The sequence below is a fragment of the Watersipora subatra genome, chromosome 1, assembly GCF_963576615.1.
Source record: "Watersipora subatra chromosome 1, tzWatSuba1.1, whole genome shotgun sequence".
Classification (NCBI taxonomy): Eukaryota; Metazoa; Bryozoa; class Gymnolaemata; order Cheilostomatida; family Watersiporidae; genus Watersipora; species Watersipora subatra.
This window is the reverse complement of record NC_088708.1, coordinates 48450038-48474870: the sequence shown is the minus strand read 5'-3', so window position 1 is coordinate 48474870 and position 24833 is coordinate 48450038. Positions and strand designations below refer to the sequence as shown.

Here is a 24833-nt window from a genome sequence, read left to right as displayed (position 1 = left end):
TACACGTATGTTGAAGGTAAGTAAAGGTTTGGCTATACTTACCATTCTCCTTCTCAGCTACTTCAAAGCCAGCACTGCCAGAGTACATAAAACTTTTAACTGATGAAGAAAAAAGTGCCCGTTCAAATTATTTTATTTAAACTGCCTAAAACTTATATAGAGCTGTACATTATATTAGTAAATATGTCTGTTATATGGCCTTATTTGCCGTGTATATAACTTTTAAAGTGAGAGAGTAAAAGATCGACATCTGATATCACCTTTGTTTGTTTGTTAATGCTGTAGCTCTATTTGCTGTTTCCTATGTTGCTATCCACTTAATGCATTTCAAAGTAATTTACAAAAATAATTAAATGAGTATTTGCCGTGAGATAGCTGTTGAATATGTGTTTAGTGTTATTCAGACTTGCTACGTAACTTCTACAATACGGTGTCAACCGTTGGTGACACACATTTCCTATTGTGTTATTACAATCTCTATAGCTATTCTTTATCATGTTTCAATTGGCTACATTTGATGACAGCATTGTGCTGAGCCGTATCAACCAGCTTTCATGTTTACACAGTCAAATTGAAATGCTAAATGAGTTGCAATTGAAAGTGCCAAACATAGTATCAGCTCACTTAGATTGGGCGCTAGTAGGCCTACTTTGAAATCTTGATCGCTATAGACTGACAGTGCTAGCTTTACTCATTAACTTACAAAAGGCTGTTGTGACATCACTCTTGACAAGCATTGGTCAAACCCTATGACACTTACTTCATCTTAAATTGTTTTTCTCTACTGTTTCAAGAATGCTCACTCACCTCTTTAACTCCTTAGTTATACGTACGTAGTAATCATTGTTAGTCTTAACAGTGTACTAACACGGTTTAAACGTGAGCTTTTGTTGCTGTATCATTGTAGAATGATAATCGTTGTTTTTAACTGGACAAATGTTTTTGCATGGATCAATTTAGCTAGGTTGTGTCTCCAAGTGACATTAACGAACAGTGGCTAGATATCTTTGACAGAGGGAGAGTATAGAGGCTTTACTCATTGTACTCATCGTCCTATTCTTTTCTGAGACTAACTATACACCTCATCTGTGTAAAATCTCATCGCAAAATGAGTTATTTTTATAACTTTTGCACATTGCATATATTGCATTATGTTATATAGCCTCTCATAAAATATACAAAGCATTATGCGATGCTCTGCTGTGTTTTTCATTTTTTCAATATTTTTATAGGCTCGTCTGTCCGCTGCCCTCAGATGGATCCTCAATGCTGCCTTTAGTGCAAACATTCCAGCTACACTAAGTGAACCTTTACCTCTTAAGGATGTGAGTAATTGTGCAAGGTTTAATGACACTTCATGGGCAAGGGAGGTTTTTAATAGATTAATTTAACTGAGTCAAAGTTTAGCTGCATTATAGTTTCCTGCAAGGTCATAACGGAGTTGTGACCTCCTTAGTGTTTTTAGTCCTATTATACCTAAGGTTACCAATATTTTTGCCATAAAAATTTAAGAACTGGTTTTAGTGGACTTGACTTGTCTCTTGTGAATCCTGGTACTTTTTGTCTCTTAATAAACTTCCGGTCCGCACTTTTGTAAAAAAGGTATTATGCCTTTTTTATGATGTACATAAAAATTATTGATTATATAATATTATTACAATATTATAAAATATTATTACAATATTGTTGATTTAGCTTGCGTTTTCCAGGCTTTTTTATGGTGGTATGTCCTCAGAGCGTTTTCATATTGCAAGCAAACGTTTATGAGTGTAATATCAGCAAATATTGGCAGTTGTCTTATCATAAATTGAGCTAAACATGTGAAGAACCAGAGTGACTAAAGAATTCATCTTGTCCTTCAATTGATATAGTCAGTGTTAGATTTAGTATTAAGAAGAAGAAATGATGTCTTGTTAGTTACCAACTAGCATAGTCAGCATCTGTTAGTCATGCATTATTAGTCAGCATAGGCAGCATTAAGTAACTTAAATTATATTAACGGCGTGCAAGTGTTTCCATTCCCATAACATATTTTTTATATGTGTATGTTTTATTTTTTATATGCTGCTGTTACCTGATGAAGTGGGAAGTCATGTTATATCAGGGTATATCGAAAATTAACTATTAAATCTAATTATAAGATAGCCTGTAGACCTGACGCAAGTACGAGTAGAGGCTTGTCAAGACTGATGGCCTCTCTCAAATACATTATGCTGTTTTGCTTTTTCTAACCACACTGTGTTTGACATGCTGCTAGTTGTCAAAGCTTATTTAAGTAGCCTTACTTGCAGCATCTCTTACACGGTGCTCCTAGAATGTATCTACTACTTTTATTGAACGCCACTACTAGTAGTTATTATTAGTAGACACAATTGATACTATAAATCGTGGCAATTACAATGCATTTTACTAACCAGGTGTAAATTTTACTACACCTGGTTAGTGAAATTAGTTAAATTTGCATTTGCACATATAAGGCAGTGCATAATTTTCTTACAATATGTATGTTATATTTTGTGGTTCATTCATGAAAACTTCATAGAGGGCTGTATCTACATATTGCGGTTAGACTGGTTATAGTTTTTCTATATCTTATACGGTTATTCTCTTAACAGAGAGACACTGTGACTGCGATCTATGTGAACACTGGGCTTGTTAGTCTTCTGATCAACTCAAAGCTCTACATACAGGCATGTCTCAACCTCTTCCCTCATCTCTCTTCCACTTGGAAACAAGGTACAAAGCATTTTCTTTAGTAGTTTTACTTGAATGGTTTTGTTGTAGTTACTTTCTCATTACATGATAGGCATATGTTCATATTGTTTATTAATCTAGATAGGCTTATATTGGTCAAATAAATTTTGCTACTTGAAATTATTTATTTCTCTCATGTAATCACAAGTAAGAGCCTTAAATAATGAAATGTAAATATGAAAATCCTTGTTGTTATTATTGTTATTATTATAAAATCCTTGTTATTATTGTTATTATTATAAAATCCTTGTTGTTATTATTGTTATTATTATAAAATCCTTGTTGTTATTATTGTTATTATTATAAAATCCTTGTTGTTATTATTGTTATTATTATAAAATCCTTGTTGTTATTATTGTTATTATTATAAAATCCTTGTTGTTATTATTGTTATTATTATAAAATCCTTGTTGTTATTCTAGGTAGTCTTTCTATTGCAATGTCTTGTACACAAATTAGATGCTAAGAAATTCTTTTTTATAGTTAATGCTAAAGATTGAATAAAACATGCTAAAAACATGAATGACTGGGTCTTATATAAGTTCACTCAACTTGTGTGTTGTATGGGCAGATTTATTAGTGAACGTTTGGTGGTGAAATTACTTTCTGTCGTTGAGCCTTTTTAAATTTTTCTAGTTTCTTCGTAGTAAATAATTAAATTTAATTTTCTCATTAATTTTGTTTAGTTGAAACAGTTGGCTTCAATAAAAAGAATTAAATTATTAAATTTAATATTATTTATGATTATTTGGAAAGTTGTTTTACTCAAGCCTAGGTAAGTTCACACATCCTTATATGTAATAGAAGAGGGTTTGTTGTAATTTATTGATTTATTTGTGGAAGAAACTGCAATTTAATATTATTTAATATAATTCAAAGTAATATAATTGTAATATTCACTTTATGTATTCAAATATATTCTGTTCTTTAATTTGTTAAAAATATTTTCACAAAATATCGGATCAAAGTTTTATAACTTTCATTGTTATTAAAACGGTTGACACATAATTTCATTATTTAATTTTTAGCATATGATACATTGGAAAATGAAATTTATGTACCAAAGTGCAAATTTTTTGCTGCAGGTTATCCTTATATTTACAGAACTATAAATAGAAGGAGTGACATAATTAATAACATTATGACATGGTAATTGTAGTTCAAATTTGATGGGATTTGGAGTTTAGCTCCCTTCTCTTCAGAGATTGATTATTCAGTTCTTAGCATAATTATTATTTGGAAATGAATTATATTGTATGATAACATCTTGTACTTTTAGAACATTAATACTAGCAATCTTAAAATTAGAACAAATTTACTCAAATTAAACTCTTATTAAGTTAAAACATATATATACAGTCAAACATGGATAACTCGCCCACGGATAGCTCGAACACATGGTTAATTCGAACGGTTTCTTTGGTCCATTCCCACGTAATGATAAATTGCTGTAGATAACTTGAACTCAACACTGTTAACTCGAACTGTTTTTTGCCTAACGGCTACCGAAACGGTTGTTATCGCTTTAGAAAATCACTTTATTCCTAGCCATAGAGGTAAACCTCAACTTTTCGTAATTCATAAGCGTCGTTATTACCACCATCGGCAAAATATTTTTGTCAACGACTTTTCTAAAGGTTTGGTGAAATTTGATTTATACCAAACATCTGCTTAGCGATCGCCCTTCGGAAGCAAGGTAAAGTGAGGTAATCTTTGCATAAACTTCAAGAAAAATCGGCAAAATTGATCTTGGTTAAAACGCTCAAAAGAAAACAATGTCTTTTCTTTTGAGCATTTCAACAACGATCAAGTTTTGCCAATGTCAATCTAAAAAACGTCCTGGCAATAACATCACCTCAAACAACAAACCAATCTCAAGTGATAGAAAAATCTCTATACTTTTTGATAAAAACGTTTTAAACTTTACATTAGAAGCATTTAATTTGAAACAAGCCATTTGTGCTTTTGATTTATATTATAGTTTGTATATGTACATGTATCTACTAATAAATAAGTAAATACATGGACTTGTGACTCTGCTCTGATAACTTGTACGCTCTGATAATTCGAACACTTTCGCTCGGTCCCTTGAAGTTCGAGTTATCCATGTTTGACTGTATATATATATATATATATATATATATATATATATATATAGAGTTAACGATAGCGCCTAAAATCCCAAAAACGTTTGTTTTGTAGAAAAGTCAAGGGCAGTCTAAAACCTTTACAAATGACTATGTATGGTTGTAGACATAAGATGAGTTTATGTACAAACAGACGGAAATTATATACAAGCAACCCACAGTTTGTACTAATACAGGATGGGTCATGTCTGGACTTTGGAAATTGAGTACTGTACTGTGAACGGCCTGTATTGTTTCATACATATACTTCTAGCCTACAACATGGTACAATATGCATATATAGTATGTATGAGAAAGTAAATAGGGTTATACTTGCAGTAGGGTACGTTATAATATTAATAGGAGTAATTATAACAAACAAAAATTTCAGTACAACAGTTTGGCGGAAAACTCGCGCGTACGCGCCGCCTGTTGCGGAATTCACCCATTGGTCGAAGTTGTCATTCTTTGGACAGACACGGCCGCGTCAGACAATCGTCCGGACCCTGGACGTTATCCAGACAATTAAGTCGAAGAAGTGATGTTTGAAGAAGCGGAGTCGATTGTATGTTGTTTAAATTCACGAATATTTCAAGTTGCTAAGAAACTGATTCATTTGTAGGCACTGGACACTGGTCAGTCATTCAAGGCCTCTCGCAGTTAGGAGTGTATGTGGAAGATGACAGTGGTCAAGTTATTACTGAGGCCGAGCTCGTGCAAACCAACCCATTCCACCTGACAGCTCATGTCACGCTTATGGAAGCACTGATGACAGCTTACACTCAGTCCCTTGCCACTATCCAGAAAACTGTGCAAGCTGTCAAGTTAGTAGTTTTACTTGTAGTCTGAAAGGATTGCATGCAGGTGTTAAAGGAAACATTACCATTGTTGGCTATTCCACTAAATCGAATGGTTAATCTATAAATACTATGATTGGGATTCCTGTTGTGGGTGTCAGGTTCAAAATGCTGATGTTACGGTGGGGGTTTGAGCTAAAAATTTATGTATCAGGTTATTATAGTTACGATATATTTTGTGCCTTAAATTGTGAGTTAAGATTTGAATAGTTTGGTTTTTGCTTGTTCTCAGATATTACACGATGTCAAACACTTGTTTCAGAAAACATGTTGAAAAATAGTTGTTGAGATTGTTGTTCCAATTGTTTTGTAGTTGTTGTTTTGTAAGTTGTTCAAATTTGTAAAAAAAAAGATTGTAAAGAAGACGAAATGCATCATTAGAACTGGAGTCATGTTTTGGTCGGTAAGCCAGGAGTTTTTTTTATTATTTCAGGTCTAAAATGCATTTGATTTAATTGGTAACTTACAAATGTGTCTGAATACAAGCTGTGTTATAAAATGATTTGAGTATTTATATGGCAGCATTCAAATTCTTAAACAGCACTAATTCACACCTATTGGCAGCATTAAAACATTTATCAATAAGTAGTAAGTATTGAATAACGTAACCGACTTGTTACTCTTCTCTATTAAAATGGTTAAACTCTTGGATGTCTGTTTATATCGCTGTAACTTAATAGGTCGGCATCTCCTTAGCTTCCTGCTCCAACTTATGGTCTCACATATATTGTATGTAGTGGCAGGCTCTGGGGCTTCTACGGCATATTAGTCAGATGTTTTTCTTTCATCTCTTGTTTGCGGTGGTTTGACAGAGCTATTGGACCATTCAACGCGTCCGATGACCTGCCCATAGACTGTGAAGATGCTTTGCTGCTGTGGATGAACAAGGTGTGCAGTGCATGCGTGAAACATGAGTCTATGAAACAGGCAGCTAGCTCATCATCTGTGAGTGACTCCTCCCATTTCTTTAGCTCTTATTGTCACTGTAAATGGCAGAATAAATTCTTAAATCTCTCTTTTATGCAAGAGATTTGTACAGATGAAGAGATTCCTAACTTAATTGATACTTTCATGTCCGTCGAGTTTGAAAATTGAGTTTTCGTTTATTGTTACTGGTTTGTTATTTTAATTTCACATAATTTTCTGTAGACTTGACACAAAAGTTCTATGGGATTTAAGCACCACACTGACTCTATTATAGCCTCCTTTCCTTTGGGTAATGGGTGACAGTTTTATTGTTGAGCTGAAAGTATTAGCAACGCAGTAAAAATATCATGTTCTCTTTGTTCAACTTCTATGATTTTTTGGCTATGAGTATGCATGTTTAATTCACTTTGTCCTCTCTGAAAAACAATAATATCAAAAATCTGTTTCAATAAACTTGTTGCAATCTGGGAGTTATTTCATTATTGAGAGGGCAACTTTGAAAATGTGTAATGGTAATTTTTGTACTTGCAGTGTATTGAGTTAAGTAATGTACATGTAGGTGTCCCTACATCATTAAGGCGTTGCTCTATTGGAGTCTTTAGGTTTTTGTTTGTCAACTATAGACTTTTACTAGTTGACTATCATTGTTACAATGATCTATAGTTAGCGTGAGCATTGTCATTTTGTATGGCGGCCCTTCGTGTAATGAATTCCTTAAATAGATATATACAATCATTTGTAATATTTTCTAATAACCATTGTTAGCCACCAAAGTAATTTTTGTGGCTCTAGTTTTAATAGATGAACAGGACACTTCTTTAGCTCTACTCAGATAAAAGAAAGACCTTTTTATGAATCAAAACTCCAGTTATTATTTAGACTAAAATCTGACCTCTTGTAGATAGTCAGATACCAGCCAAAGGTTTAATCCAGCCTCCCATACGAATATAATTGATTTACCTTCACAACTGTGTGTCATACTTGCACAGATTTACCCTCAGTCAACTCGTGTACCAACCGTTTTGTCTTACCAAATTTGAACTCTGAGAGCATCACTTTTAAGTTTTTGCGGGTTTATTTTACATGTAATGGTCAAATGTATTAGAATGATTTTGGTTTTTTTCCAATATTCATATGGAAAATGTGTTATTTACAAACTATAAAGGGTACAATTATGCAAAATTAACTTATAACTGATACAAAACAGTTTTAATTACCAAAATTTTAAATTCTTTTGTGGTTGATATTACCTTATCTTTGTTGAACAGTTGATCTAGACAAACTTACAGCTGACGATTCTTGGCTTTAGTTGCTGATTGGCTGACTCATGCATAATTTCTCTAGTTGTGTGGCTATTGATGGTGTGACAGAACCTCTCGAGTAGCTCGCTCCAGCTCATTCATGTGCATTTATGTTTGTTATACTACAGGGAAAGGGACAACAGTCTCACCAGGCTGCCACCTCTGTCCAGCCAATGGAGGAATTGCTAAAGGACATCTCTGATGGTTGCTCTCTTTCTATTCTAATCTCCTTCTATTGCCCAAAGCAGCTCAAACTCACAGGTAGCGAGCGTTTAGCAAGTTATTCAATGTACAGTACCTGCCGCATGTGATGATGTGTAGCTTGATATGGCTAGCATGAACTTTTGTCAAATCAGGGGCCTTTATGCTATGGCTTGGCAACTCTATGCATTTAACTTGTTAATTAATTAGTATTACGGCTAATCATAGATTATAGGTGGGCCTATATAGGTTTCATCCTACACCAGCTACATCTTCAAACAAATCTATGCAACTCTACAGCAAAAAATATCTTTGTGAAAAATCTTGTTTGCAACAAAACTAAAACCTGGTATTAGTGGCTTGTGATTCTCTGATGTTGTGAACAAATAGACAAATATTTTTTTTTAAAGACAAACAGATTTGGGGTATAAATCTGTGCATGCTTTGTTTCCTTTCAGTATGGCCTTCACTTACACTAGTTTGAAACTAGGAGGCCATTTTCAACTGATCTGCTTTTTCTGCTTTGTCTGCATCGGCTCAGCCGAAAGAAACAGTTAAAAGTCTTGTTATAAGTTAACCAGACTTGTCACTCTCAAACATTTTTGTTAATAATTTAGCAATATACATGTACAGTCAAACTCGGATAACTTGCCCTCGGATAGATCGAACACATGGTTAACTCAAACGGCTTTGTTTGGTCCGTTCCCACACAATGATAAATTGCTTTAGATAACTCGACCTCAACTTCGTTAACTCGAACAGTTTTTTGCTCGGTGGCTACCGAGACGGCTGTTATCGCTTTAGAATATCACTTTATTCTAAGCCATAGAAATAAACTTCAACTTTTAGTAGTTCTTAGGCGTCGTTATTACCATCATCGGCAAAATATTTTTGTTAACAATTTTTTTAAAGGTTTGCAAAAAATCAAATTTTACCAAACATCCGCTTAGCGATGGCCCTTCGAAAGCAAGGACAAGCGAGGTAACCTTCGGATAAACTTAAAGAAAAATCGTAAAATTGATCTTGGTTAAAACGCTCAAAAGAAAAAGATGTCTTTTCTTCTGAGCATTTCAACAGCGATCAAGTTTTGCCAATTTTAATCTGAAAACGTCCTGGCAGTCACATCACCTCAAACAACAAACAAATCTCAAGTGATAGAAAAATCTCTATACTTTCTGATAACAATTTTTTAAACTTTACATTAGAAGCCTTTTAATTTACAACAAGCCATCTATGCTTTTGATTTATATATAGTTTGTATATGTACATGTATCTACTAATAAATATATGCACTTGTGACGCTGCTCTGATAACTCGAACGCTTTCACTCGGTCTCGTGAAGTTTGAGCTATCATAGTTTTCCTGTATATCTGTGGCGCTGCAATTTTTTAAGTTGTTCTCTCCGTTTTTAGCTAAAGCTTACCATAAAACCTTTAATCGAATGCCATGGCGCTCTAATTTTCAACTCTTCCTCTATAGGGGCGGTCAACTAGACTGGCGGTGTATTTTTTCAAATGGCTCGTCAGAATTTGTGGAAGATAAATTTAGCCCTTTTTCGGGCGAAGCGGATGTCGCCTATATTTTGCCCTCTTTTTTGGTGGAGCAATATTAAACTTTTTGGATTCAATAAATCTGTTAACTTACCTCCAACTTGTCAAAGATCTCTTAATAAATATGCATCGAAAAACCGAGAATTATCTTTACCAGTTGATATCTTTTGCTTGTAATTAACCTGCGATGATATTATAGCCTTGCTCCTGCTTTGCTATTTGTTAGAGCTTTAATTTTTTATTTTTTTCTAAATTTGAAGACATATTTTTATTTTATATCTATATTTAATAATGTTGCATAAAAGCTCATTGCACTCATTGATATGTTTACTACAGTTTGCAGCCAAAACTAGCTTTTTATGTGCAATAAAATAGGAGTAACCAGCGTCGATCAACTGTAATAAAATAATATGCTATAGATCTGCAAATTTATAAGTTATAAAATGATAATCTATCAAATGCTACAAATATATATTCATGAACAAGTGACATCAACGGACCATACTTATATTATATGCAGAAACAAAAATTGACGTTTTTAAAACAAAAATATTTGCATCATTTGCTAGGATAGCTGCGTTCTTTTGATTGTCGCTTTCGAAGGAACGAAGATCTTCTGGTTGTCCAATACCTTCTACAATGTCTTCTGACCTCAACTCTTCTTTTGCACTGCTGAACTAGTCGATATTAGCATCCAAACAATTTTTGGCTGAGCAAAACCTTCACCCGTTTCATTTAGCACTAATGCGACGCGTAAAAGTTTTTGCTCGCTAAACGTTACCTTTGGTCAAAAACTTGCAAACCTTTTTATATACGTGTACTTCGAAGTATCAAGACTGCGTTTAACAAGGAGCTACTATTAGCCTGAGACAGTTATTAATTATTCCTATGGTGTTGCTTTCAAAATTTTAACGAAAAAAAGCGATAAATATTGGAGTTGGACAACGAGAGAGTTGATTATTATTAATGTAAACGATTAATTATTATTTCGATTTTGTGGACACTTTTCGACTGATCACTTGATATTATGGGTTCATAAAGATCAAAGATAGTCAGAGTGGCGTTCAAATAGAGGGTGACGCTCTATTTTTCAACCCTTCTCTCATAGTGGCAGTCAAATAGAAGGTGACATTCAAATAGAGGCAGCGTTCAATTAGAGGTTTTACGGTATATTTTATATTTATATAAGCATTTCAGAGTTGTCACACCTCTGTTTTGCCCATTATTGTTCATCACACGTTTTCCATTGTCTTCTTATCTTACTAGAATATGTCTTGAGTACATGTTGACTAGTCTGTATTATTACGGGTAATCATGGGAATGGTTCAATATCGTGAAACAGCAGCATTGTGCCTCTGGGCTGTAATAACTAGATGATGCTTGAGCATTCAACTGATTTGGTCCTCTTTGCTGCACAACCATTTGAGTTGATTTTTGTTGCAGACATTTTTATTTTAAAAGTGTATTTTTCTCATAGAACTTGCTTTTTTAGCAGTGCCAAAGACTGCTTGAAAACTTCTTTGTTAGCTAGGGTGCTAATTGCTTGTATCCGTATCAGTCGGGTTCCTTTGAACTATGCATGGGTTGTTATGACAACTTGATGATGACAGCCAATAATTAGTCGTAGCAAGGCTCCACAGAGTGTACCACTTAGAGCATTCCTTGCGTTGGCTCACTGCTTTTCATGTCTATACAGCGAAACCTCTACATACGAAGTTAACTTATTCTTTTATCTGCTTCATATGTTGAAACTGTCATATGTTGGAGCTAATATCTTCATAAGAATATATTTCAACTCGTTTAATTCGTTCCACAACCCAAACACCTATGATCGAGAACTCCTTATTAGACACCACAGGTAGTTACATGAAGTATTAAAACGAATGCATTATATAAATTATGTATAAAGCTGAATGTAAAAATTTATATTATATATGAAAACTATTGCAATGAAGTACATGTAATAACAAAAGAAGTGGTTATCATTACTTTACCTTAGAGATGCATGAATGAAAGGGTAGCTGTGATTGTGCATATGTTCTCAAGTTGAGGTAATGTTCTCAAGTTGAGGTAATGATCGAGATACCCAAGTGTGACTTACTCTAATTTATGCTAGGTTAAGTTTAAACCATACACATCTTTTTTATCTTTGCATTTTTGTTATGTGTTATTTTTAAGTTTCAATAGTCCTCATTTTCACTTACAGAACCGCGATGTTTCCGAAAGCTTTGAGCACAGTGTTAAAAATTACTTCTAGTGCTGCATCAAATATTTGCTAAAGTTCTACATGTTGGAGCATCGTTGATCATAGATAAAAATTTGAACGCATTAGGGTCTAATTTAACCTCTTTTTGTTTTCATATCTTGTTACAAAGATGCCAGTGTCAGTGTCATCGTGTGCCAGCAAAAGTTAAGTTTAATCGCATTAAAGCACCTGTGATGACAGGTATGTTCTATTACCGTCACTAATATGTTGGCAGTCTCGTGCGCCGTACAGGATCGTCAGATGTAATAAGTAGGTGTACAATTATTCTTCAATTTGGCAAGATGATTGAGTGGCGCAATTTGTACATGCCTGGTTGTGAAATGGAACATCCAAGTTCAATTCCCGTGCGAGTCAATCTTTTTTCTAACGCCACTGACGTGGCTTCGGACAGACGGATACGGCTCTCATTATAGTAAATATTTCAAATTGATTTACATGGTATCAACTTTGTGTTGCACTAGCATTCCGTTGTAATGCAATACAAACCACTAGCTACTGGCTGAGAGTTATCTCCCCTGTTAGACATAGACAAACTTCCGTTTAAAGTTGTATGAAAGGAGTTGGTAACTTGTAGATCTAATTATATTGTTTCTTTTAAATTTCTGCCCAATTATGCAGCAATAGTTACCTCAGTCATACCAGCTGCTTGCATAGCGTGAATGAGTGCTCTGTACGCCTGGGCAAACACAATGCATGCCATTCATTTCATTGCACCTTTGGCCTATCCCTGTCGCTGCGGACGACTCGCTGATTAATGACTGAGTAGTTGGGAGGGTGATTGTTGTCTTGTAGATATTCATACGAGAGACCCGATAGGGATAGCCGACTCCCTACACAATCTCTGGCTAGCTAAAGTTTTCTGCGATAACCATCTACCTGTCAAGATTTTCAACTTCACGTATGAGGACATTCTTTACTCTACTGAGACAATCAAACCAAGCCTTCTCGCTTTCCTCGCTCAACTTTTTCAATACTTTGTTGTTCAACCTCTCGATATAGTATCACCTCGCTGTACCTCTAGCGGCACCGACTCGAGCAAAGGTAGGTTTATACAATCTTGCAATACGATGTATGAGTTCTTTTGCTTGAGATTAGTGGCTTAACATTTACACTCTTGGCTCCTTCTCTGTGGTGTGTTTACTGTGGTAGTTAGGGCTGGTAGAACACTTACTGTGTGCATTACATCTGGTGTAATCTGTTGCTTTTTTGAAGGAGAATATTTTTCAAATTTTCATATCTCAAGATCTGCTGCGCCGCTTCAAAGGCTAAATAAGGTGAATAGTATGTTTCCCTAAATGTTCTTATTATATTGCTGAAACCTGGTTACACTAGCTGTCGTCTGAATGCTGTTCAAATTGCTTTGCTGTCATTTGTCTTTAGGAAGTCATGTTTGTATTCTGCTGAGGCATCAGGGTTTCTTTCGACTGGCTAGTCTTGGGGCTACTTTAGGCTTTATCCAAAAAAACTTACAGCTGAAGGTCATTGCAGTCATTCATTTTAGTTAAAATTAGTAATTTCTGTTCATAACGAGAAATTAAATTTACTTTGCGGTGACTGTGGCTTATATGACAAAATTAACAGCTACATGAAAAGTGTTGCAGTATTCCGTATACCCAGCTCTGAGGACTCAACGAAAGATATCTTTTTTATGTATGCTTGTGACATTTACATAAATTTTGATTGGTCAGACGCATTCCTTCACTTATAGTATTTTTTCTTCCTTGCACATAATCAGTTGAGTATTGGTGGACTGTGAAATATAAGAAACATTAATTTGTCACAATATCTGTAATTGGTTATAAATATGTTTTTCATGGTTTATCATATCTAACATTCATTTTTATATAGCAAATACAATGTAACTCCATCCATTGAGACACTATCAAAGTTTACATGGCCAAACAGGGCGGACATTTCTGTTCACCTCAATTGACAAGCATGCAAGTCTGTTGTGGTAATGTTAATACTGGAGTACTACCAGCACTATATTCACATAACATACAGAGTGAACCAGGCTTGGAAGGCATTCATTGCTTATTTTTATTGTAACATAGTTGCTGGCTACTTCCTTTTAGATAATGTATGAACTTGCAATATGGTGCAGAAATTATTAAATTTCTGGTTAGTCAAAAAAATAACTCAACAGTAGGGTATTGTTGTAAAGAAGGGTTGTTTCATCAAACATTTTCTGGGTAACATTTTAATTGAAGAAAAAACATTTTATTCATTCTAGAAACATGCATATATTTAAATATATGTATGGATATATATAAAATATATATATGCATTTATGTACAAATATATGTGTACATAAATATATATGTATAGAAATATTTTTCTGAAGTTATCACCTGATGAGAGCAGATCTATATCTGCTTGAAACAAATTTGTAATGATTGACTAATAGCTCTTTATATTTTATATTATAGTATTATTCACTTCACACAAACTGTATTGAGTGCTTCTTTATTATTCTTTAGGAAACTATCGTTTCTAACGATTATTCGTATAAATTATTATTCTTATAATATGACTAGGGACGTGGTATTTTATTACTGTTTGGCTGCCCTAAATATTTGGAGTGGTATTTGATGTCTTCAGTCAGTTCAGCCGATCCCTTTACTCTATGCTATCATGACAGAAAGCGGCAAGTTTTTAGGAGAGGGAGAAGAAATGTAGCAGAGCATTACTTTTTGACAGTTTAGTTCAGGCTTCAGTCGCGTATATGATGCATTGATTACAAGCACTATCCACTATGCACTATGCACTATGCACTATGCACTATGAAATGCACATTGAAGAAATTATTTAAATGTAGAATAACAGAGTTGAAGGGTTACCAGTCGTCGGTCATTTGACCAGCCATTTGATACCTGCCTGGTTGTGTTTGTACAATAATATTAGAGTATTGCTCCAGTGTCTTAATGTTGGGATGGGGGCCTTACTTGTGCCTCCCTCAATTTAACTTTATCCGCTGGTTTAAAAGTCTCTCTTAGTGCTTTGAGGTCGTCATTTGACCAAATACTTTATAAAGTTAGGTGATAGTTCTGTGTATTTAGCACCATTTAAGTCTCCTTTTATTATTTATTTATATAATATTATGTTATTTATATTATTTATATTTAATAGTTATATTATTGATACAGTCAGTTATACACAGTTTCCTCTTTAGATATTGCTTTAGGAAGTAAAACAGCTCATCTCATCGTAATCTTCTTTAGGCTGCGTAATGTTATGTCAGAAATGTTATGTCAGTAGTTCGCTGCTGCTGCCTGCGATTATTGAACCCTAGCAATTACTCATGCCCGTAGAGGAGGGTCGTAGAGGAGAGTCGTTGTTGAGGCAAGCACTCCAATCAATAGCGCAAAGCATGCCTCACTGTTAGATACGATCATTGACTAGCAAAGTTAGCAATCTATAGCTGCCTTTGGTGTCTCCTTACACGCTCGTCACAAGGAACGGAGAGATATGCCATGTTTTGACAATATGCAGTCTTTGTTAATGTACAGGCGTAAAGACAATCCCACCTCCGTCATTGTCAGCTACAAGATCTAACCAGTCCGGATTTACTCCTGTCTTGCCCAATCAACATCTGAATGGACCGCAGGATCTCATAAGCAACGTGACGAAAAAAAGCTTCCAGCAATCCCCGTCCGCGTCAAGGCTATCTAACAACAGTGATTTCGGATCCAATCCCAGGTTGGTGGTAAGCTTGGCATTATTTGAACAGTCTGCCATTAATATGGAGGTGCTTGCAGTTGTATATATTGAGGCATTTCATGGTCCCTAGTATGTATTGGTAAAATCAGTGCTTGTTTTATGAATGAAACAGTTGCAGAAGGGTTAAATGTAGGGAAGATCAAAGTATTATTCATTCAAACTAAAAAGCAATTATTACATGGGCCGCTGTTTGACTCCGATGTAGTCACCGGTCTAAGTTAGGAACAACAACTTCAAACATGTAGTCGTAAATTATTTGTTCCATATAACCAGCCTTACGGTGCTATTTCTATTTGAGAGTTTACACACTGTTGTATGAAGGTTGAGCGTGATGAGGTAAAATAACTTTGTGTGATTGCTTGACCTTCTATTAACCTTAGCGGGCTTCTACTAAAAGACCCACTGCGGGAGACATGATTAATTTTAACTAGATATCTCAGGTTGAAAACAAATGCCAAGTTTGTTTGCTGCCTGTCTGTCAGCGAGAATGCATGCTGCACTCTCATAAAAATATGCTGGGTGCGCTTACTAAAAGCAAGATGCTTTTGTTTACACCAAAGACATAATTGTGTATGATAAATCATCAATCCTACCAGCCTCTAACTTGCAGTTATTCCTGAGCCAAGGTCCAGTAGCTCATTATATAACCTACTAGTAATATTATATTGTTATGTACAGGAAGGAAGGTTCATGCATGGTGATAACATTTACGATCTGTCCGCATTGAGCAATTCTACTAGGTTTTTTCAGTGTCTTTAGATGATTTTCAATTCCCTAAAGTAATGGTTGCACTCTCTGCTAGAGATATGTCTTTCCCATAGGGGGATTCTGGGTATTAGCTGCTTCTAGCTTGATTGGCAGCCTGTATGTCTTGTCATGATAATTATATGGGTCATTCTTGTTTGTGAAAGGAAGGATAGAAGTAGACCAGAGTCTGGATAAAGTTACAACCAAGTTTAAAATAGGAAGTTCAAAGAGTTCCGTTCTCTGTGTGATTCATTACGCTCTCCGACAGGTTTAGCTCTGTAGCTCTGTTAGACTTTACTGTATGTACATATAGAGCTAAGCTGACAATTCCTTGCGTAGGCTGCATACAGTAGGTAATGACTCACATAAGCTTCAATCAAACAAAATCACACGCGCAGCTCTTTTCAGAATATGGCATTTCTGTTTTAGCATACGGTGTAGATCTGACTACAAATTCGACTTTTTATGTATAGTGTTTTTGTTGGAATACAAGTTGGAGTGGTTTTATGATGAGTAGTGCATGTGGTGAGGCGTTGGCCTACTGCTAGCTTCAAATAGCTAAACGCTTGCTAACAGCAATAAATAGATCATAAAAATTCATCGATATTCAAGAGGAAATAGCATTCTGCGCTAACAACCTCTATCAAGGTGCTGCTTGCCTAAATCTGTAATTATTTTAATTGCTTGAATAGTGTCTAGAGCAGCTTTTGCTAGGCAGACTTGAAATTAATGCCTATTGCAGCAATAACTTACTAGTGCAATGGTTAATGCTCAACACAGCAATAGAATCTTTACTATGAAAAAACCATGTCAGTCCATTCGCTTGTAGCCACGCTAAAAGGGTTAGGAAACAGGTTGCCTCACTCAGGAATTGAACTCGGGTATTCTGTTTTGCAGCCAGGCGTGCTACCAACTGCACCACTTAGCCACCTTGCCCAGTTGAAGAATAACTGTACACATACTTATTACAAATGACTGACAGCGTACTAGTATTTATTAATCTAGTAAGAAATTGATTAGACATCTTTGAATTTCTGTTGTCGTACCAAATCCTTAGCACAGCAATAACCGGTTGATGCAATGTTAATGTTTAGTGTAGCAATTAGCAATTAGAGCATCTAAATTGTCAATGCTGCAATAAGCCAAACTAAATGCATGGGTTGCTCTCCATCTCTCGCGGCTAATTAGATTTGGACAGCTCTAATGCCCGTATTACTTCATTAGATGTTATTATAAATAGACACATGAAGTCTGCTGACTACTGTACGGCAGCTCCTACTGTTCATTGGTTGGTCGCTTTTGGAGATCAATAGATACATTTGTGAATAGTCTTGTGTATGAGCTATGGTTCAGCTGTTATAGAGCAAACACTAGATAAACTAGAATGTCATGTTTCGTGTACTGTAAATATTTTATCTTGTATGTGTACAAATCTAACACGCGTATGAGACGCATTCATGTGTAATAGTGCGGTAAAAGGCTGGTGGAGACCATTGCTAAGGGAGGCGCCAGTGCGCTAGGCAACGGCCAGGTTACAGGCAGTTATGCATATTTTGACTCCATGACGATTATAGAACTCCCGCCCCGCGGTAGAACTTGATACACTCTAGGTCCTGCTATTTAGGCTCTCTCATTCGTGTGCATAGACTATGTTGGTGTAGTCATCCGTTTAGACTTATCAGTTAGGCAGGGTCAGCCTGTTTAGATGAGTCACCCTCCCTCAGTTATTGATAGGCTTCATATTACGTGTATCGGTATGACTAATGCAATGATATCTCTGAACACAGAATAATATTAACACTTGCGAGTAACAATTGTTGTGGGTACTGTAACAAGCTTCTCGTCAAATGCTAACAAATTATTTGCATAGGAAAAGTTTTTGCATCTAAAATGTTGTGAGTTGAATGTAAGCAGAAGTTTGATCGACTATCCAATCTATCTGACTGTTCTCATGTACTGTGCTAACTTTGTTTTTGTGCACATGGGTTTTTTGAGACCAATAGATTCAGGCTATCATGTACAACTCACCAAATGCTCACATTCACAAAACCTTCAGTCAACTAGACCTCCATCAATTGCTGCAAGTTTTATTAATGATAATGCGATTCGCCATCTTTTCACTTCTCAGATATAGTTGGAAGTTCCTTGAGGACTTTGTGACAAATTGTCTATTAGTATCCATATTTATATGTTGACCATTACCATCTATAAGTTCTCCATTACTATCTATAAGTTATCCATTACTATCTATAAGTTGTCCATTACCATCTATAAGTTCTCCATTACTACCTATAAGTTCTCGATTATTATCTTTAAGTCGTCCATTACTATCTATAGGTTGCCCATGACTATGTATAAGTTCTCCATTATTATCTATAAGTTCTCCATTACTATCTATAAGTTGTTCGTTACCTTCTACAAGTTATCCACTGCTGTCTATACGTTGTCCATTACCATCTATAAGTTGTCTATTACCATCTATAAATTATGAAGTTCAGAGGTAACCACTTTTTATTTAACTTTCTTGTATCACGGAATTGTATTTTATCGCATTTTGCTGAACCAAATGAAACATTTGCCTGAACCAAGATTTTTTTGCAACTTTTGAATTTGACGGTTCAGCGAACAAGTCATTTCCATGTCATTAGGAAGGTAGTAGGCAGTGTTTAATATATAACTCACAGCTGTAGGTATAAGGTGGCCTCTACTGACCCTAAGTACTTAAAATATATACCTATATGCTTTGTGCGATTTTAGTTTGAATACGTCAAGCAAACTGCTGCATAAACGATCGACACAGGTCACGGAATCTTCTGGAATGCATGACACTCTATCCCCAATAGTAGGTGAGTGAGTGGGCACTCTCAACTTGCATGCAAAACTAGGTGAGACTCTGAAGAACTATTGTTGCTCAGGTCAATAGAAGAGTGTAACGTTACGTTGCGGTATCAGGTGTTAGATATATGCGTGTGTATTGAGTGCAACGGACACATATACATCTCCATTAATCTTCTGTTTAGTATAAACACTCGTAACAGTTAGCAAGCACAGTTGGTGAGAGAATTGCTTATTCTGTAGCCTGGTTCGCAAGCACGAAGCCTGTAATTACATACATAGCACACAGTACTTTCGCAGTTGTCTTCTCACGATAGCAACACAGCGTATGCATGAACTTTTAATGAACAAACTAAAGACATTGCTTCAAGTGTATAAGTTCAGGGATACTTGCTTGCTTGTAAAAGGCAATACAGTAATGAGAGCTCGTAACAACTTGACCAGTAAATAACAACTTGACCAGTATATAACAACTTGACCAGTAAATAACAACTTGACCAGTATATAACAACTTGACCAGTATATAACAACTTGACCAGTATATAACAGCTTGACCAGTATATAATAACTTGACCAGTATATAACAACTTTACCAGTAAATAACAACTCGACCAGTATATAACAACTCGACCAGTATATAACAACTTGACCAGTATATAATAACTTGACCAGTATATAACAACTTGACCAGTATATAACAAATTGACCAGTAAATAACAACTTGACCAGTAAAATGCCTTGCTTTATATTTGGTTTTATGTTTAGTGAAACTAAATAAGTGTTGGGTTAAACCAATGCTCATTATCATTATAGATTTCAACTCTGTCTTTGTGTACATTACTTTTTATTTTTTTCCTGTGTGTTTAACAAAGAATAATCGTAACATTGAACAGTAAATCTCCTAGCCACTTCCATCCATACATTCTTCATAAAAAGATATAAAATATTTGGTAGTAAAGCTAGCTACATCGCCAGCCAAGCATGGTAAGTTACTCAAGTGGCAGGTGTAAGGTTTGTCATTCATCAATGAGCTTAAAAATGCTTTTTAGCAAAATTAAGTTCCAGTTTAGCGTTACATATAATCAACTACTGCTAGCCAATTCTGAATATGGATTTTCAGAATTGTCTTCTCAGTTGCTTGATCAACGTGAGAGTGGATGACTCTTTGTATGTAATGGTCTTATTTTATTTCTGTTTGTTTAACCAACATCCTAAAAGTTGTTCCTTTCAAATGTTTGATTAGAAACTTTAGTGAAGAAACAATGGCAACATAATGATGCCACTTCTACATTCCCTGACTTGTATATGAACCGTTGAGAGTGCTAAGATCAAATTTGATTGAAATTGGTAATAAAATAGTGGGGTTTTAATGAGTCTATGCAACAACCTTGAGGGTGACTGCAGAGGCTGATTGTTGGAATATTGGTATACAGTAAGAGCATCGTTAATGACTCCACAGACGGGTCCTGTGCTGATGTTCCTTTATGATTATTTATATATAGTAGATGTTTCTAGTAACGTCTACTGATTGTATCTTATCTATTTAGGTTGCATGTTTAAAATAATTTTATCAACTTCTTTATAAAAATAATAATTGCATTTGTGGGCTTTTCAAAATGCCAGAATTGGTAACAGAATTGGCTAATGAGCTATAGAACAGTGTTTTGAACAAACACTACTTTGTTATTAATAATTTCTATGCTATCACAACGAGACACATTCTAAAGTTGATATACCATGAAAATACAACAAAGTCGTCTTAACAAAAATGAGCAAAATCCTGATAAATCCTTCCAATTAATTGGTATTGATTATTAATTGATTGATTATTGATTCTAATCAAGTAGAGGGAAAAACCAAAATATTTTTAATTATTTCCTTTTGTCGCCTGGCTACCAGCTTATCCGTTGATTCGGAAATTGCAAAAAGAATTTTCAAAACTTTGGGTTTAAACTCTCTTCTCTTGTGATATTCTTGCATTGACTTGTTTGCGTCGTTATGCATTTAGTCTGTTCATAGACTCAATTCCTTGATAGCAGCAAATATACTTGAAATTCAGTAATAACTGTTACAAAGTAACCAATTCATTAGCCCTCTTTGACTGTTCGTCGCTGTTTTGCAGTTAGGAAATCACAGTCTATGGGAATACTCAATCCGACAGACCCGAAGCAATCTCTAGTGGCCTGGGAAAGCAAACCGTACTACATTGACAGGTAAGAAAGCTGGTTGCAGCTTGCTGTGAAAGTTTTGCATAAAATTGAGGTTGCTTGTGTAAGTTTGCACAATTGTTCTAACGTTTGCTTTTTGTATATCAGCTTTGTACCCGGAATTCTTGATGTGAGCCATATTAGAAGACTTTAGTATCACTTATCCAATGCAATCAATGGTTTAGGATTTAGCCTCCAATTTATTGACAGTGGCAGGTTTTTGCTAAAAATTATGTCCATAAAATATTATTCTGAGCGGTGATGTGTGCTTAGATAATAAAGCAGTAGATATTTATTGCATATCCATAGAGCAATGACTGAGCTATCATTAGGTAAATCAGTTAGTATAAGGAGAGAGGTTCATTTGAAGCTGAGGTGAGAGAGTGCTAAAACGAGCACCTGCCTTGCCTGGCACATTGACACATTAATCTCATCTGAGTGAATGCACTTCCTCTATCCTATCCTTTTGTGTAAGATGCTCTTACCTCACATGCCTCATCCCACAGTTCAGCTATTCTCGCTATTTTCTCACAGGTCACTCACCATGGCAATGCATGTCTGTCCAATCGTTTGATGTCCTTTGGTAGTTGTTGAGGTTGCTCTGGATTGTCATGAAACCCTTATTGGAATTCTAATCTTTGATCATCACTCATAAAATTATAATATAAATTGTTCTGTTTTATTAAAAATAATATTTAGGGTTTGCTTGTTTATTTACTCCCGACCCATAAAAGTTTCATGCAAGTCTGTGATAGAAACTCGTGTCAGAAATATGATTTTTTAAACAGGAACAATAAATGTGTAAACAATTAATACATCCTTACCTATTCTTACCTATTGTTTGCGGGTGATGAGGAGAGTCAGCCAATAATTAAGCCCCTTGTTTCTTTTCTGTGGCCCCCCTTTTCTTCGACCGCTTTCTTAATATTTTCCTTTACCCCCTTCGATATTTTCGTCGACTCTCTCTCGATCTTTTCCTCGACCCCCCCTCTGTCGATATTTCCTTTTATCCCTCTATCGATATTTCCTTTTATTCCTCTGTCGATCTTTTCTACAACCCTTCCTCGACCTTTTTTCCTCGACTTTTTTCTCAAACAAACCAAAAAAGACCTGTGCTCCTCTATCAGTGTGTGTTTTGCCAGATCGCGAAGTAATATTGTTATGGCATTTTTGCACCATTCTGACGATGTGGATGTTATGCTGGCTGACGCTGTAATAAAAGCAATTGTGTAGATTGTCTATTGATAGCTCTTCACCCGCATCACTCAAGTTGTTGGGTATCGTTATTAGCTGAGTCAACTATATTCGCAGAAGGCTGTTAGGATGGATGATAAGTTAGTGCTAATTGGCATTACATTATTCGTTTCTGTTTGTTCTTCTACGTGTAAACACAATTTCATACGCAGCGTGTTACTGTAGATCTGCCAATCCTGCTCACAGAGTGTCCAATGGAAGCGCTAGCCTTCTTTCCAATGTTAGCTTCTCCGAGGATGTCGATGAGGAAGAAACACGAGCTATGAATAGCTTAACAAGTTCAGCTAGTGAGATTCAGCGGAGGCCGCTATCCACTAGGACTACTGACCGCCCTAAGAGCTCATGTAATATGAACTACCAACAACTCCTGGACAGAAGTGGTGACCTTGAGAGTCCACTAAAACTCTTTGCTCAGAAGCACGGCTTTCAATTGACAGAAAAGTCGGCTGCTAGCGATACATCAGTTGGGGACCACCGAAAGTCACCCTCTCCTGTCGACGTGACTGTTACGGATCTTACAAAGGTCACTCCGAGGTCGGATTCTGACCAATCTCCGACTCTGTCGGAGCAGAGAAACGGTGGCTTGCTTACTGCTCAAAGTTACGTGATAAGTTCAGCGCTGACTCAGGAAGGTGCTGCCGCTGCCGGTCTGCCTATTATAACCGATGAGTTGGCTGACTCCTGTACCGATATAACATTCACTAGCCTTGCTGATAATGAGGCAACCTTGAAGTCTGCTGAGTCATCACCTAGACTAACCTCAGCATCACCTGTTCCCTCAGCTAGTCAACCTAGTAAAGCTATTAGTGAGTCAGGGCTGCACCCAAATAGATCGTCATTACACTCTGAAAGACCAGAATCACCCATACAGCCTATTGAAATATATGCTAGCGGTGAGATCACCAGTTTTGCTGGAATGGGTGCTGCTAAAATTGAGAATAGCGGTCAACAACCTCAAGATGTCTCCTCAGTTCAACCTACTAACCTTAAATATCGATTTGAGCAGCAGAAGAGCTCTACTCCGCAGGAAGGTCAGTTACTAGCAGTTGTGTTATTCAAAGCATTTCTACTTCAACTTACAAAGCTTTGTTGCAATACCATTTGCCATCTTTATGCCAATATTAGCAAGAAGCAGCTGCCAAAGGTAAGGAACGCGTTGAAATTTTATACAAATGTCTTTCATATTGTGCATGGGTTGTACCTAGTGAACAAATTATAATGAGATTCGATTGCAGTCAGACAGATGAAACAGTTATCATATGATAGTTTCATTATCACTTGTATGATCTCTTTGATAGCTAAAGCGCTGAAAAAAACAACCTTCTCTCTGAATCACACCACCTGGTCAGACCATGCCAAAAGTAAGACTTCCGCACAGTCTGATGCTCACAATCAGCCAGAACACCAAGAATCAGGTGGAGACAGGAAACCATTTGCTGATGTCAAAATACTACTAGAAGAGAAACGCAAGGTCAACAGATACAATTTGAGCATATTGCAGTCAGCTTAGAGATTCTGGCAGACCTAAAGTGTTTGTACTGCATTGCATAAAAATAACCTGATGATAAACGTAAAAAAACATCATAAATGCAAAAATAACATGAACAGATTTACCTGTGGTGTGTTGTCTGCTCACCTTTCAAGAGCAGACAATTACAGTATTTCTTTTCATTGCCCTGATTTAAATGTTTGAAATATTATGTGAATAAAATCCATAGAAATATTCAGGTAGTGTAATTTGAAATGTATCAGGTGCCAATATTAAAAATTGAACGCCATATTTTTATTAAAATGACATGCCAAGGTATTGTCAGTCAGTAACCTGTACGGAGTAGCTGTCTTAGCATATCATTCTTCCATGTTTTTTATCATCATACCTACACTAGATTTTATATAACAAAAAGCAATGGATAAGTACTTTTATATAAGTTATAGTTGCGTATAAAGTTTCATGTAAAACTCATCTGTAAATGACAAGCAATACAATGGCTGAAATTAGAAAAATTGATGCTTTGTCTATTTAAGTTTCTGTCACAGTGTTATTATTGCTTGTAGTGGCAGTGTAAGTTTAATATAAATAGTTATATT

At 35.7% G+C, this 24833-nt stretch overlaps 1 protein-coding gene across 1 annotated transcript in view; it reads left to right on the top strand.

Annotated features, from left to right (window-relative positions):
- The first annotated feature begins 2651 nt into the window (after positions 1–2651).
- The window catches only part of LOC137388399 (serine-rich adhesin for platelets-like), a 36838-nt gene continuing 14656 nt past the window's right edge, over positions 2652–24833 (top strand). Inside the window, 11 exon segments of the mRNA XM_068074886.1 lie at positions 2652–2736; positions 5503–5704; positions 6550–6682; positions 8094–8226; positions 12775–13023; positions 15492–15681; positions 19207–19295; positions 21407–21555; positions 22803–22825; positions 22911–23776; positions 24044–24216. Coding sequence (XP_067930987.1) covers positions 5637–5704; positions 6550–6682; positions 8094–8226; positions 12775–13023; positions 15492–15681; positions 19207–19295; positions 21407–21555; positions 22803–22825; positions 22911–23776; positions 24044–24216 — 2073 coding nt within the window. The 5' untranslated portion in view covers positions 2652–2736; positions 5503–5636.